Raw genomic sequence first — 13,996 nt, forward strand, 5'->3', positions numbered from 1 at the left:
AACAGGTGTAGGTATTTTTTTGTTAAACAAATATCAAAAAAACAGAATTTCAAAAGCATGATGCATTCAAGCCAATTAGATAAATACATTGCAATGATTATTAATACAATGGAGAAGGTTGAACACTGAACATGTACATACATTACTGTATGAAAGTTGAATAGAGATGCTTGAAGTGTGAAGTAAGAAATGTGGCATAAGGCAACGACATCGTTAAAAGCATGTGCCTTTGGATAAATTTTATTACATCATTGCTCACATTAGGTAGTCTTAGACATGATGCCCAAGAAAAGTGCCAGTTCATACTGCGAGTATAAGTCCATAGCTAGAGACCAAAACTGAATTTAAAAACGCTTGCATCAAGAAGTTTCTCAGTTGAATGGTTCGTGGTACCTCTGTAACTTTGAAGATCTATACAAACCTTTTCCTCTGCCATCTCCTTATCTAACGTGGCCATTTCCACTGTCTCGGCCAAGTCTGCCATCTCTTCTGCATGCCTCTCCCGTGCTTCATTGGCCTCACGCGCCTCTTGTCTGGCAACCTGTAACTCACGCTGCAGGTTGACCTGTGCTGTCATGATCTGAGTCTTGAATTCCATCATGTGCTCCAACTGAAGACGCGTCTTGTCGTAATCTTTCAGCCTCTCCTTGTCTTGAATGCGTTTCACTTAAACAACAAACAAACAACGCAGTGACACACAAATGTAGTACGCATACTGAACAGGGAGGAAATTAAAGGAACTTAATACTCCCATTGGTAAATTGAAAGCCCTGGTATCAGTAAGGTTTGATGCCACAGCAGATATAATAGAATTATGCCCCAGTTTTCACATCTAGATTTAGTTTTAAGGTTGCCAAAAGGTAAACCAGTAAGCAGTTTTAGATATTTCTCATTTAAGATGCACTCTTTTAGGAATTGTACTTCCTAACCTGAGAATTATGAATCTCAGAAAGCTGAGATCATTCACATTAATTTTTTAAATAAATTTTCCTCCCTTTGATAAGATCAGGATTTAAATATTCTTTAACTGTCTCCAGATAATGATGTATTACAGGATTGTCAGGATTCATTTGCAACAATTTCAGAGTGTAAAAATTAAATGGTAGCTTTGCTTACGTATAAGTTTTCATACAAAACATGGCGGATGATTGCTCACCTCTTAAGGTCTCTAGCTTCTCCTGAAGGTCAGTGATTTCCGCACGTGCACTCTCTAATTCCCGTTGAAGTTGCAGGGATGCCAGCCTCTCCTCCATTGTAACTCCACCAGGAGAAATTGGATGTCCTGGCGTGTACTGGGGATTAAGGGTTTCTACAAATCCAGTCTAATGGGAAACGGAAAGAGACAAAAGAGAAATCACTGAGAGAGTACTTTCCCAAGAGCACTAGAACAGTTAGAAACACAAAACAACACTAACATGACAAAAAATTTATAAAATAACACAAGCAAGATTGAACAACACATGGTAAAAAATACATTTTTGTAAGCTTTCAACAAAAATTCAACTTCCATATCACTCAAAATATAAATGTCACAACAGAGTAGCAATGCTAAGACCAGAGATTGAAAATCTAAATATTTACGGCACCATGGTCTCACCATAGAGAAACAAATGCAACTATTGACCATTTACATGATCCTAGTAATTATTCAAAAGCCACAACACCTTGGCAACTATTTTCGGCATAGATTAAATTTTCCATCTCTGGCAACACTAGATGTTATAGAAAATAATCTCTCCCATAAGCAAAGGAAATATCTACAAGACAGAACTTTCATGGAGCACAGGCTAAAAGAAATTCTGGAACTCACACATGAATGCTGGACAATCAATCAGAGCCAGGGCTGGTGCAACCACTGGGCACAAAAATTAGCAACATTAGTAGGATGTGAGCTATGGATGTGCTTGGCTATAAAATTGAAACTTGATGCACCAGAGTACAAGTTGTAGTCCTTTCATCAGCTGCATACAAGGTGCCTCTACTTTGGGTTCATCAATTTAATCTTAGAGAAGTATCTAATACAATAGGGAGTCCTATTAAAATACTATTGTAGCAAAATAAAAACCTCTATATGCTATGATAGATAATATATGGGTGTAGTACATACATAATTAAATTGGAAAGGTGGGAGTGAAAGTACAACTACATTTGCACTCACACAATGATGGATATGGTTTATTATGCCAATTGCACTTCAGAAGTACCTCAACATCACCAAGTTCAGTAATAACGAAACAGGTGTTTGACAGGGAGCCATTGTGTACATTTCTTACATAGGTATATAAACGTTTGCTGTTATTTACATTTATATCTGATATTCAATATTATCTAGCTTCCTAGTGTTTAATTATTAATTTAAAATGGCCAGTATAAATCAATATGAAAGTTGCATATTATAGCAGGAGGTGTATAAGGGTAAAAAATTCTTATTGATGAATTCCCACTTCTAGGAGAATATTATTAGAACATGTCCTTCAAGAAATGCATGGGCATAGTGCTAAAGACAGATGGTGAAGAATGCTCAATATCCTGCTTTGAATACAAGAAAAACGTAGAGGATGGGTAGGATCTGGGAAATGTCAGATCAAATCAGATTAATAATGTTAAATAAGCCTAAAGATGTCATTACCGGTAGCGTGAAAAGTGCCACAGATCACATCAACAGTACAATCTAAAATTGGCTCAACAATGCAATAAAATACCACATGAGAATCACACAATGGAGCCAACAATTTTCAATGACTCTAGCTTATCCACCTGATAGATGTCACTAGTTCATTTACCTTATCTGACTCTCACAAGAACTCTCCATTCTAACATGCATATCTCCCCTCTTGGAACAACAAACAGGAGCAGAACACGGTGAAAAATGACCATGTTTGGAATACCAGAAATGCAAATTGGTTAAAGATAAAATAATAACAAATGTCTTTGCAGCAAATACTTTTCCCCGTCGACTCATGAGATGAAGCTCTTAATCATATTAACAGCCTTCCTGAATAACTAATACAATACAATAGTTATTATGAGAAAGATTTATCTTCAGAGCATGATCCTTAAAAATGGTATAGCCCAAAATTCTTGCATGCTTGGGAAACAATAAATACAGGTGGGGTACACTTGGATAAATGTCATGGTTGAAAATATCAGCAATCCCATTTCCAGAAATATTTCAAATCAATCTCACATTAATATTGAGCAGAATGTGTGTTGTGTAGCTAGATTAAAACAGATTTGGCAGAATAACCTCCTCGAATCCAAATAGAATTATAAATATCAGTAAAATTAATTTATGAGGTGTGTTCAAAATGTAAGGTGACTTTATATTTTTATGAAAAAATATTGAATTATTCTTTAATATTCAAGTTATCCCATTCAAATTAATCCACCCAGATATAATACACTTGTGCCAATGGTTTTTCTAATCCTCCAAGCAATTCTGATGAGAACTTTTTGGCATAGCCTAGACCTCTTCCAGCAATGCAGTCTTTTATCTCCTCAATCATTGCGAATCACCATCTTTTCATTGGTCTCTTCAGTTTTGGGAACAGGATTAAGTCGCAGGAGCCAAGTCTGGTGCATATAGTGGCTGAGGCATGATTGTGGTGGTATTTTGGCCGAATAATCTCTCACAAGCAACGATGAGTAAGTAGGTGCATTATCTGCATTATGTGCAAAAGCCATGAATCATTTTTCCACAATTTTGGAAGTTTTTTTCATATTACTTCTTGCAAACGGCACATAGCTTCAAGGTAACACTCCTAATTGACTGTATGACCTTGTGGTAAAAACTCCTGAAGCACTATGCCATGGTAATCGAAGAAAACAGTGAGCAAAACCTTGAAATTTACTCAAACTTGGGTTGCTTTTTTCAGTCTTGATTCTCCTGGGTTCTTCCATTGGGCTTTGGTTTCAACGTCATAACCATATGCCCATGATTCGTCACCAGTTATAATCCTTTTGAGTAAATCAAGATAATCATTGACATAATTCAACAGTTCCTGAGCGATACTCATGCAACGGTTTTTCTGGTCAAAATTAATCAGTTTTGGAACAAACTTTGCTCACACATCTCATGACCAAAACATCCAAAAAAATGATCCTGAAAATGACTTGCTTAGCATGTGCAAAGTTTAATAACTTTTTTGCATCTTTTAACAATGTCCCCAAAGAAAAATCCACAAGATGACAGCCATTAAGAGAATAAAAATAACCATTGGGATGAAATATAAAATCATTGAAAATCAGGAACACAAATCAATGCATTGCAATGCATTACTATTAATGAGAATATTATTTGTGAGAAGATAAAGTGACTTTTGCCAATCTCATTGAGAAAATGCCAGGATCTTCAACAGCCAAAGAAGTGCTTATGGGGAGCCATGTGTGGTTTGAGAAGAATATGAGAAGAACCGGCTTCCATTCCAAAGCATTGTGAGGCAATATAAAGCAGTAAGCTCAATGCTACAGGCAGCAGGGAACTTCATCGTTGATTTCAAGAAGCTCTTAAGACTCTCAGGGATACCTGCTGAAACATGTTTTTAATTATGACGAGACATGTCTCTTCTAGAAAAAGATGCCAAAGTGAACCTATATTTGTACACGTAACAGAAGAGGAGATTGCATTGCCTGGTCAAAAGCCAATGAAAGGCCATATCACACAGCTATTTTGTGCCAATGCAATGAAGGTAGGGGTAGAGACCATGAGTCTCATAACCATGTAATAGTAAAATCTCCCCTTCTTGCTTTTCAATTCTGCCTGACCTATCTTGTTATGGTGGAGGCCTACATCATTTAAATGGTTTTGGTTCATGCTTATTCCCATTTTTTCCCATAACAAGTAACTAATTTATTACGTGAATTAACCATTGTTTTAAAATTTAGTCTTCCTCCAGCAAGAATACAAATTTGCATGCTCTTTGATAGTTTTTTACTGAATACTTTTCCCTTCCTCTCTCATATCCTCTCTTTTCACATACCCTTCCCACCTGGAGCTTGCACCCCCTGCCACACACCTTGTGTTGAATCACTGGGTATTTATATCAATGCCGAATGCAAATGGCAATTTGAAATTTAAACACCTGCTTTTTTACCGATCAGAAACTCCACAAGCCTTCAAGAAGTATTAGGTCCATAAGAGGAATGCCACGTGGTGGTCATGGGAAACTAGCATTGTACCATGTGTATGAAGCGTCACCCTAATAAGTCAGTGGTCATGTGAACTAAAAATTAATTGAATGATAATACTGAGATGCATTTTCACAATATTTTAAAGCATCAGTAAAATTAAATGTCTCTATGTAGCTTTCTGGTTTAAAAGAATTAGGAATGTATCATAAAAATTAAACTAATTATTTCAATTCTTTTTTGGTTTTACAAATCAAATTCGTATTCCAGGTTGGTTCATTCCGCGATAAAGAAAATATGAATATGATCCACAATCATAAACAATGTATGCATAATTTTCTTTGAATAAACAGTGTAAGTATATCATATTTTTAATGTAACATATTTTACATTCAATTATACATTTAAATCGTTTCACGTTTTATGTGGTCGAGTGTTTTGCTTTACAAGCAAGATCGCAGAACAAATAATGTTTGTTGTATGAGGTTCAACTGTACTTGAAATAATGAGATGGATGATGGTTTTTGGCAAGCATACCGTTCAGCTGTCCAAAGTTTATCACAGCTTACAATAAAATGTTGGAAGATATTATTGAATATCATTATAGGTCTATATGGTAACACTAGCTATTTACTAAAAATTCTCTCAAAAATGTTTTTGAATGATTATGAAATTGCATCTAATTTCTTCTGGGTGCAAATTTTCATCTCATCAGAATCTGCATGATACTTTCGACTAGAGATACTACACATAAATACCAGGATTTATGCACTTTCTACACACCATACCACATGTAGGGCATCAATTTATTGCCAAACATTTGAATTGCAAATTTTGAATTATATACAGTTTCCTGATTTTTCCTAAACTGTAGCCATGCCATTCACTGCCTCACAAATAATTCAAATGTCTTTAAAGTTTTTTAGTGAATCAAGACAGTGACATGAAGGGAGAAATTCATTTCTTAACTCTCAGGGGAAACTTTTGCATACTGAAGTACATGCATAGATTATTGAGTACAGATAATTGACTGTCAATAAATATAAGAATTCCAAAGAAAAAATAAGAAAATGAAATCATATAAATTTTGGATTGAATTATATTGAAAAACTGGTAATGTTTGGATGGAGATGTTTTTGATAGCCATGAGTAAGTACAATACATAAATATGTCCAAGTCTCATGCGTATTCTTAATAATATATATATTTATATTCTAAATATTCATGTGCATCCCTGGCAGAAGTGAGAATTCATAGTCTATTATCCTATATAAATCATGAATGAGTGTAATACACAACAGCTAAAGAAGACACTAGTATGGAATGATATATCCTCCAAGAAGAGTGAAGCACCCACTCGGGAAGTTGGAATGAAGAGGCCTACCTGCACAATGCAAGTTAAAATCTCATGCAATTTTTCATTAGCATATGTAACTTAATACATGGGTACAAATGAATTTGCCAAACCAAATGGATCATCTGGAATTAATTAAAGGGAATCAATGCATAATTGTGTTCACTTCATGATATACTCTTCGGAACAGTTTTTTATGATAAAGTGAGCACCCATTGTAGACCGTTCCCTCATTTCCCCAAGTAGAAATATAAAAAATATCATGAATTAATACATTTTCCAAATGACCCTGATAGTTAAGTTAAATATGCACAACATTTGAAATGTTTTGCACAAATTGATGCTTCCATATTTGAAAATGCCAAATTCAGGCAAAGAATTGGAAGAACCATACTTTCACACTACAGAGACTAATAAAGAATATAACAGTTATAATGAATATAGCACACCATTCCCATAAATAATAATGAATATGCTTTGGAGACTCAATATTCCCATGAAAAGAGACATTATATCTAAAGCCAAGGTAATGAATGGCTGTTAGTATCTGTGAAAATTAACTTGTAAGGTTTTTACAAAATACTTATGAACCATAAATGTTAACTACTTGTTTGGGGAGTTCAACATGAGTTATCTGCAGAAGCCAGTAGAGACCCCTTGAAATCAGAGAGGAAGATATATCATTGGCATTCCCTAAGAACCGGAAAAATGCAGGAAAGGAGTATAACCGTTCTACATCAGGATTAGGGGGTACCTAATGCCCATGCACCAGTCCTGGTCAACGCTAAGAATTGATTTTATGAGAAATATCAAAACAGTCACAACAGGTAAAGCTCAAACATGAGATATACAAAATGTCTAAGACATTTAAATTCCATGGGAGTAAAGAGGACACCTTAGAATGCACAGCTGAGAAGCCCAATAAATGCGGGCATGAGATCAAGAGATTCCACCTCTAACAAACTCAGAACAAATCGAAATTAAATGAAGAAATTTCAAAATTAAGCGTTACAAACATTCAAACAATTAGTGATGCATTATTTTAAAGAAATCAATCCAAAAGCTGAGTGTTTCTGTAAATAAATTATATGCACTGCTTACTCATTGAACCAAGTCTTTTATTTCTTATGACTGTTAATGAAACCAAATGCGTGGGATCAAAAAATAACACTGTTTTAGACGTAGCATAGGGGTAATCCTTCGTGATGGTATAAAACACTTTGCTTTTCTACATGGAGTATTTTCATTACGACTCAGGCTTTGTTATAGAGTAACATCTGAAGTAAACATCTGAAGGTGTTGCCCTGTAACAAAACTTAGGTTGTAATAAAAATACTCTTATACGTGGAAAAGCAAAGACTATTCTTTCATCGAGTGGAATCAATTTTCAAATTATCTACCAGTTGCACTGCAAGACAGGCTTCTGCTTCTGGCTCTCAAAAGATTTTAAGAGACAAAATTTATTCGTGTATATTAAAGGCCAGCAACACTAAGCCTTCTGCTTAGTACAAATTCACAAACTGAACAGGGGTGACTCATAACAAATTTTGCACTGCACAGCGGAGTATCACATACACAGCATAGAGTTATTTCATGGACAGCATTGTAACTTAAAAAATTATTTAGTAGACTACTTAGGTCCATAATTGACTTAAATGATTTTAAAATGGATGCCCTATTAGCAGAAATTTCTCCTTTGACAGTAAAATTGTTTCTATAAATCACTGACTTATATTGAATGAAATAAGAAAACAATATGTATTGAAAAATTAGTACAGAAGATCAGAAAGCAAGCAACTAACTTATCTATAATTTTTGAGCATTTCCACTATACATAGTCATTTCTGTACACTTTCATTCTGTGAAAAAATATTTTTTTGAATTACCAAATTATATTTTCTTTGGCTACTGCCAATTATAATGCAAGAATCAATTCAAATGAATGTCATAAGACACTAAAATATTATGTTTACAAAAAAATTCCAGATCAAGGCCAAATCAATTACCAGATTTGGTTTCAATGGTCCATCTAAGTGCCACATGAGTTTTTTAATTCTGAACCTAAAACTTAATGAGGGAAATAAGAATACTTATCATAAGGCATTACTTTAAATTAGTTGTGACTCGTGGGTATGAGTAATACTGACTCTGTATTAAAAGCTGTCCAACGAACAAGCTAAAAGCACAAACAGGCAAATTGCATATAAAATATATCACAATGTTGCAGGTGGAAGTAGTCAGGCTACTAACTGCAGTACTTTTATTGGAACATCTAAATATATTATTGGTATACAACAGAAGCACCATTTGAACTGGCTGGAAATCAAAATCTAATGACACATTAATGGCCAGAATGTGAAATAGCTACATGTCAGGGCATTTAAACAGAAATGGAACAGAGAGCATTGCATGAGGAATCCAAATAATAAAGTCACTGGTGGTCCTTTTACAGACATCTAGGGAAGTGATTCACCATAAAATTACAGGGTGACCAACGAGTAAATGTTTTCTGATTCTGTATCGTTTCTGGATTTTCAAATACTGAGACTTCTACCTATCTGACAGTCAAGAAGTTCCCTGTGCCTGATTTTAAGTTTACCAGGAAATATTTTTGGTTTTCTAGTGTATTCCAAATCCTCAAACAAGGGGATTTTTGTTCATTTGTTTATAATTATTGACCACACAAAACAAAAATTACAAGGGCCAGTCGATCGTCTCATTGTGATATCGGGCATATAAATTAATATCCTGCTGTGTTCTCGAGGTACACATGAATACATCATCCTGATCAGAATTTCTCTTCTTGTAATCAAAATTTATTTCCATTGGTCACCTTAGAGGGACATGGATTTCCTGGAAAATGAAAGCAAAATTCTGAAAAAAGTAGTGATGCATTGCTTTATCGAAATGGTACACCTGAACAGGAAAGTCAACAGTTGTAAGGTTAGTACCCTTTTGGTTACATTTAAAATCTATTATTCTCATTAATTAACATGAATCCTGAAAATCACAAGCAATGAATAAGTGCTTGACAATCTGACAGCTAAGAAACATAAGTATAATTCTTTTAAGTAACAAAAATCAAAAATAGATAGATACCACAGTAAATATGAACATAAAATGTATCACAATATGCTTTCAAGCTTAGGACCTTAAAGTGCACAAGGTAGAATCAAAATACTTTTAATTTCCACATGAACTGATCCGGACAGGATTTCCTGGGGAAACACCTAGTATTTTGGTTTTTCCTTGCCCACTACTATAAAATTCCATAAGTATCGGCCTTAACCATCTCTCAAATAAGGACCTTATTTTCATACATAGCATGGAAGGCTGCCTTGGTCTGGACACCTAAATGGAATGCCTCTTCAGGGAATATCAAGGAAGGGTAAGGAATTTGAAGAAGATCAGAGAAACTTAAGCTCAAACCAGGAATGACTCAAAAATTAAATGTGCCAAATACACATTTTATTTGAGAGACAATTTCATGTTTCCAGGACCTCTCCCTAACTACCAAAGATTTTCAGGATATTGATATCCAATGAGTTGTCCAGGTTTTCCCTATTTTCCACGTACTAGACACCCTGAATGCAATAACAAACTACGTTATGTATTGAGTAGTAGTAGTACACAATTTAATTTTCAGGCGCTTCTATGACCAAGGTCATTTGCACCATGTTAAGATAAAGAAAGGACCTAAGGAAATGAAAAAATGAAGAATATGCTCATTCCTTTGATGACGTATCATGCACGTTAATAGAACTAAATCCACTGTCAAATATTGTACACAAGCCGAATAGCTTGGTTTCCTTTAAAAACACAATCATTCTGGACATGGCTTCAGGGTTAGGGCGCTCCATAGAACCCCTGACCCGATGGAAGGCCCGAGAAAAGTTCATTAAGCAGATATGCCGGGAAAGCACCAGATCTTACTTTACCTGCTTTGTATTTTTTAAGCATCATCAGAAGATGGCAAATAGTCAAAAGAAGATCACAGATCTCACACTACAGTTTGACTTTCTTTTCTGTGGAGAGATACGAATGAGTGAGGATTCAGCACCCTATTCTTATGTGTGCAATGATGACCTCCTCTCACCAGCATCACCTAATGGGGAGGTTATATTTTGAAAGTTTATCTACAGCATATCTTAATTCTTCTCCATTACATTACATTATGTTGAAATACGTAGCACTAACAGGACTGTTTTGGGCATATATTAACATATTAACATGATGTTTTCCAACCTTCATAGTTCAAATTTTCTTTTTTCTCATATTAAAATTCTAGATTAAGACACCATTTCGCGGAGAATATGTAACCAATTCACCACATTTTAACACTCCACCACTATCCACGGTCTTAAAACCAAAGAGAAATTAGATAGGTATGGTAAAGGGCTAATTTTGCGTAAAACTCTTGATTGAGTGAAATGCAGGATGAGGAACCAATTCACTTCCAAATACTCCCTGCAGCTTCATAGCTATGTGGTGGAACCCAGAAAATCAAACAGCTTTGGTTTCACCTGAGGCATCATCCATCCAACAACAAGCAGGAATGAACCTTTGGCCATTTGGGCAGTGTTTTGAACCCTAAATCCAATACGCTCTCTTGCCCCTCCAGAAATTTAGCACTCTTGTTTTATATTCGTAGACTCATTGAACTAACACCACTACAATCAACTAATATCAACCACAGAAATGCAGCATAATGTGAACATTTATTTTATGTTTCATTCATCCAACTAATTACGAATGGTTTCAAATTGATTTTAAGTGTTTACTGTCATAATGAATTAGTTCCACCATATGATTCAATAATGAACTATTTTTTTCAGACTTTTGTTAGTTATTCTATGCACATTTCACAATAATTCAAGCGGATAAGATTCAAGGTGATAATTGACAATGAATTTCCTGGGAAAAAGGAAGCTAGAAAAATTATTTTCTTAATTCAACTCTGAACAATTTTCCTGAAAAAAATTTTTTTTTATAGATTACAGTACTTTTTTCCCATTATTCTAATATTTTGCTTGTTTTACAAAATTTAATCAGCAACGCCACTAACTAAGGAGGTTGATATTGAGACTTTCTGACTAAGGTAAATAAAGGGATCATATAGCAAACTTTTTCGGAATGTTTAAGGAATACATCAGAGTTAAATTTTCAATAATTAGGGCAAACAGCATTTTACTCATTCATCTCAGCATGCTTTTCATTCAATGTGAGCAATATCAAAAGACTGCCATATCATCTTTCTTGAATAGCACTAGAAAAACTAGAAAGTAAAAAAAACCAAAGGTTGCTAACAGAATGGTTTTATTGCTGACTAAGTAAAAGAGACAGGTAAAATAAATAGCTATGAAATTCTTTAAAAAAAAGATTTCATATTGTGCTATATAGGAATTCGAAAAAGGTGTTTTCAACTAAAAAAATAAATGAAACATATAACAATTGTCATAGGCAGACAAAACAGGTTTGTGAGATGTTGACGAAATGATGCGAAGCAGAACTGCCCTGCCCACTTGACTACTCAAGCTGATGCACACTAGCATGTGAAACTGTGCAAGGTCCAACACAGGATATCATGCTCGTGAAGGGGGCTAGTAGTGGATGCCAAAATAGTTGACAGCTTATGCTGTCAGCACAACAATTAAATGTGCTCTACATATATAGCACACTATTTGCAGCCAGCACTGAGAGAATAGGTGGAGGAAATTTTGAAGTAAGGCAAGAGATTGCTGGCAATACTGTCTCTGTGCTCATGAAGGTCCCCATAATTTGGGAGTTTGGCAGAAGTAGGATCATTTTAGGGACTTGCCTGAACATATGGGACCAGTGCCCAATTAAGAAATGAGTGGCAGCCCTGTAATTCATGGTATGTTGGCTACTCTGCATCACTTAACTGTATATCCTAATAAATGAACTACTATGCCAGTCTCAAAGAGATCTTTGAGTGCATTTATTTGAATTACTGTGTTGGTGATAATCAACAGAAAAAATGAGCAAAATTAACAGAAGCAAAAATGACAATTGATATTTATGGCCAAAAGAGAGTATTTTGAGAAACATTGAAACCTTTCAGGATAAATGGGCAATTGAAAATTGAAAATGAAATAAATTAACTACCCCTCTTTATAATGCTGGTGAAGCCAGTTAAAATAATATTAAGAGGTCACCAGCATATCAATGTTGGGCTACTTAACAACAAGTGATACTTAAGCTCATTAAATGAAGAACCCAATTAATACTTCCACTGTTCTTTATTTTCATACTACTGGTTTCAACGCTTAGGCGTCATCATCAAGTACCTAATTAACAAACATGAACTTCCACAAAGTTGAGCCTAAAACAATTGAATAATAATTAAGTATTTATTTGCATAATTTATTGGTAAAAAAAGTTAACTTTATTTCATCTTGTAAGCTTCACATGCAATGATATGAAGTTTATATTACAATGATTTGACTCCAGTGATGTATCAGAGACAACTATTGCAAGTCGAAGAATATTTAACTCGCCTATTGCAAAAATGCAGGTGATAACTACAAGCAATAAGCTTCCATGAAATGCCTGAACAAATGACTACCCAAGGGCTTATGTAATACTATATGAAGCTTATTACTCCCTAAAGCACAGCTAGATGGTTTTAAATGTTAAAAGAGGGGGATACAATCAATTCCAAAGCAAGGCAGACCCAAAGTTATCATTCACATTTTTTCTGTCATTGCAAGAGAATATAATCAAATAATGTAGAATATCTTGTGAAAATCAAATTCCAGTGTTCCATGATATAAAACCTATTAAACATGGATAGATACATATTTTAATAGGTGTGTTTCATGATCTCTTGGAACACAGGTACTACTAGTTAAGGAATTGAACTGCCGCATAATAAATGCATTTTCTCTGTTTTTAATGAAAAATCTCTTTGCCTCACTCCCAAGTAGATTTTTATGCTGTGGTTTGTGAGCCGATGAAGTTGTGCATCTAGGACTCAAATGACAAGTCATAACATGTAGAGTTCAAAAAGAAGAGTTCACAGCACAAACTGTGAATGTGCTGAAGTTTGAAACGTTGAAATGAGGTGTGCTCATAAAGAAGTGTGCTGACAAGGAAGTGTGCTCATTAGTAAGTGTGCTCGTAGGTATGAGTGCTTATAAGGAAGTAAGCTTATGAGGAAGTGCACTTGCGAGGAAGTGTGCTCATAAAGAAATTAAAATGTGCTCATCAGGAAGCTCACAACTCCCATCCTTTGTCCACTATTTCTCACAAGGCATACAATTTTCAGTACCATGATTGAATTAAAGCGAGGCTTTTTGCCACATATTCTTCAGCATTCAAAAAAAGGTCCATATTATTAAGAACTCCACAGGTGAATGAATTTACTCATGGAGCAGTTACATTTCAAATTTTAAACAATACAATGAACTACAAACTATCTACATAGTGCAAACATCATTGCTCATTTTTTAAGGGAAACCAGGTAGTACGTAGTCCAATGAATCATTGGGCTTA

General features: G+C 34.9%; 1 protein-coding gene across 5 annotated transcripts in view; it reads right to left on the minus strand.

Annotated features, from left to right (window-relative positions):
* The window catches only part of DCTN1-p150 (dynactin subunit 1), a 59,858-nt gene that overhangs the window by 22,449 nt on the left and 23,413 nt on the right, over positions 1–13,996 (minus strand). For all 5 annotated transcript variants that reach the window (XM_071585682.1, XM_071585685.1, XM_071585683.1 and 2 more), the window contains 2 exons: positions 1,157–1,322; positions 422–666 (listed from right to left, as the gene is read on the minus strand). In XM_071585682.1, the coding sequence (XP_071441783.1) occupies positions 422–666; positions 1,157–1,322 (411 nt within the window). The remainder of the gene's footprint in view (positions 1–421; positions 667–1,156; positions 1,323–13,996) is intronic.

Source organism: Hetaerina americana, unplaced genomic scaffold (assembly GCF_022747635.1).
Source record: "Hetaerina americana unplaced genomic scaffold, ioHetAmer1.1.p SCAF_2, whole genome shotgun sequence".
NCBI classification, from domain to species: Eukaryota; Metazoa; Arthropoda; class Insecta; order Odonata; family Calopterygidae; genus Hetaerina; species Hetaerina americana.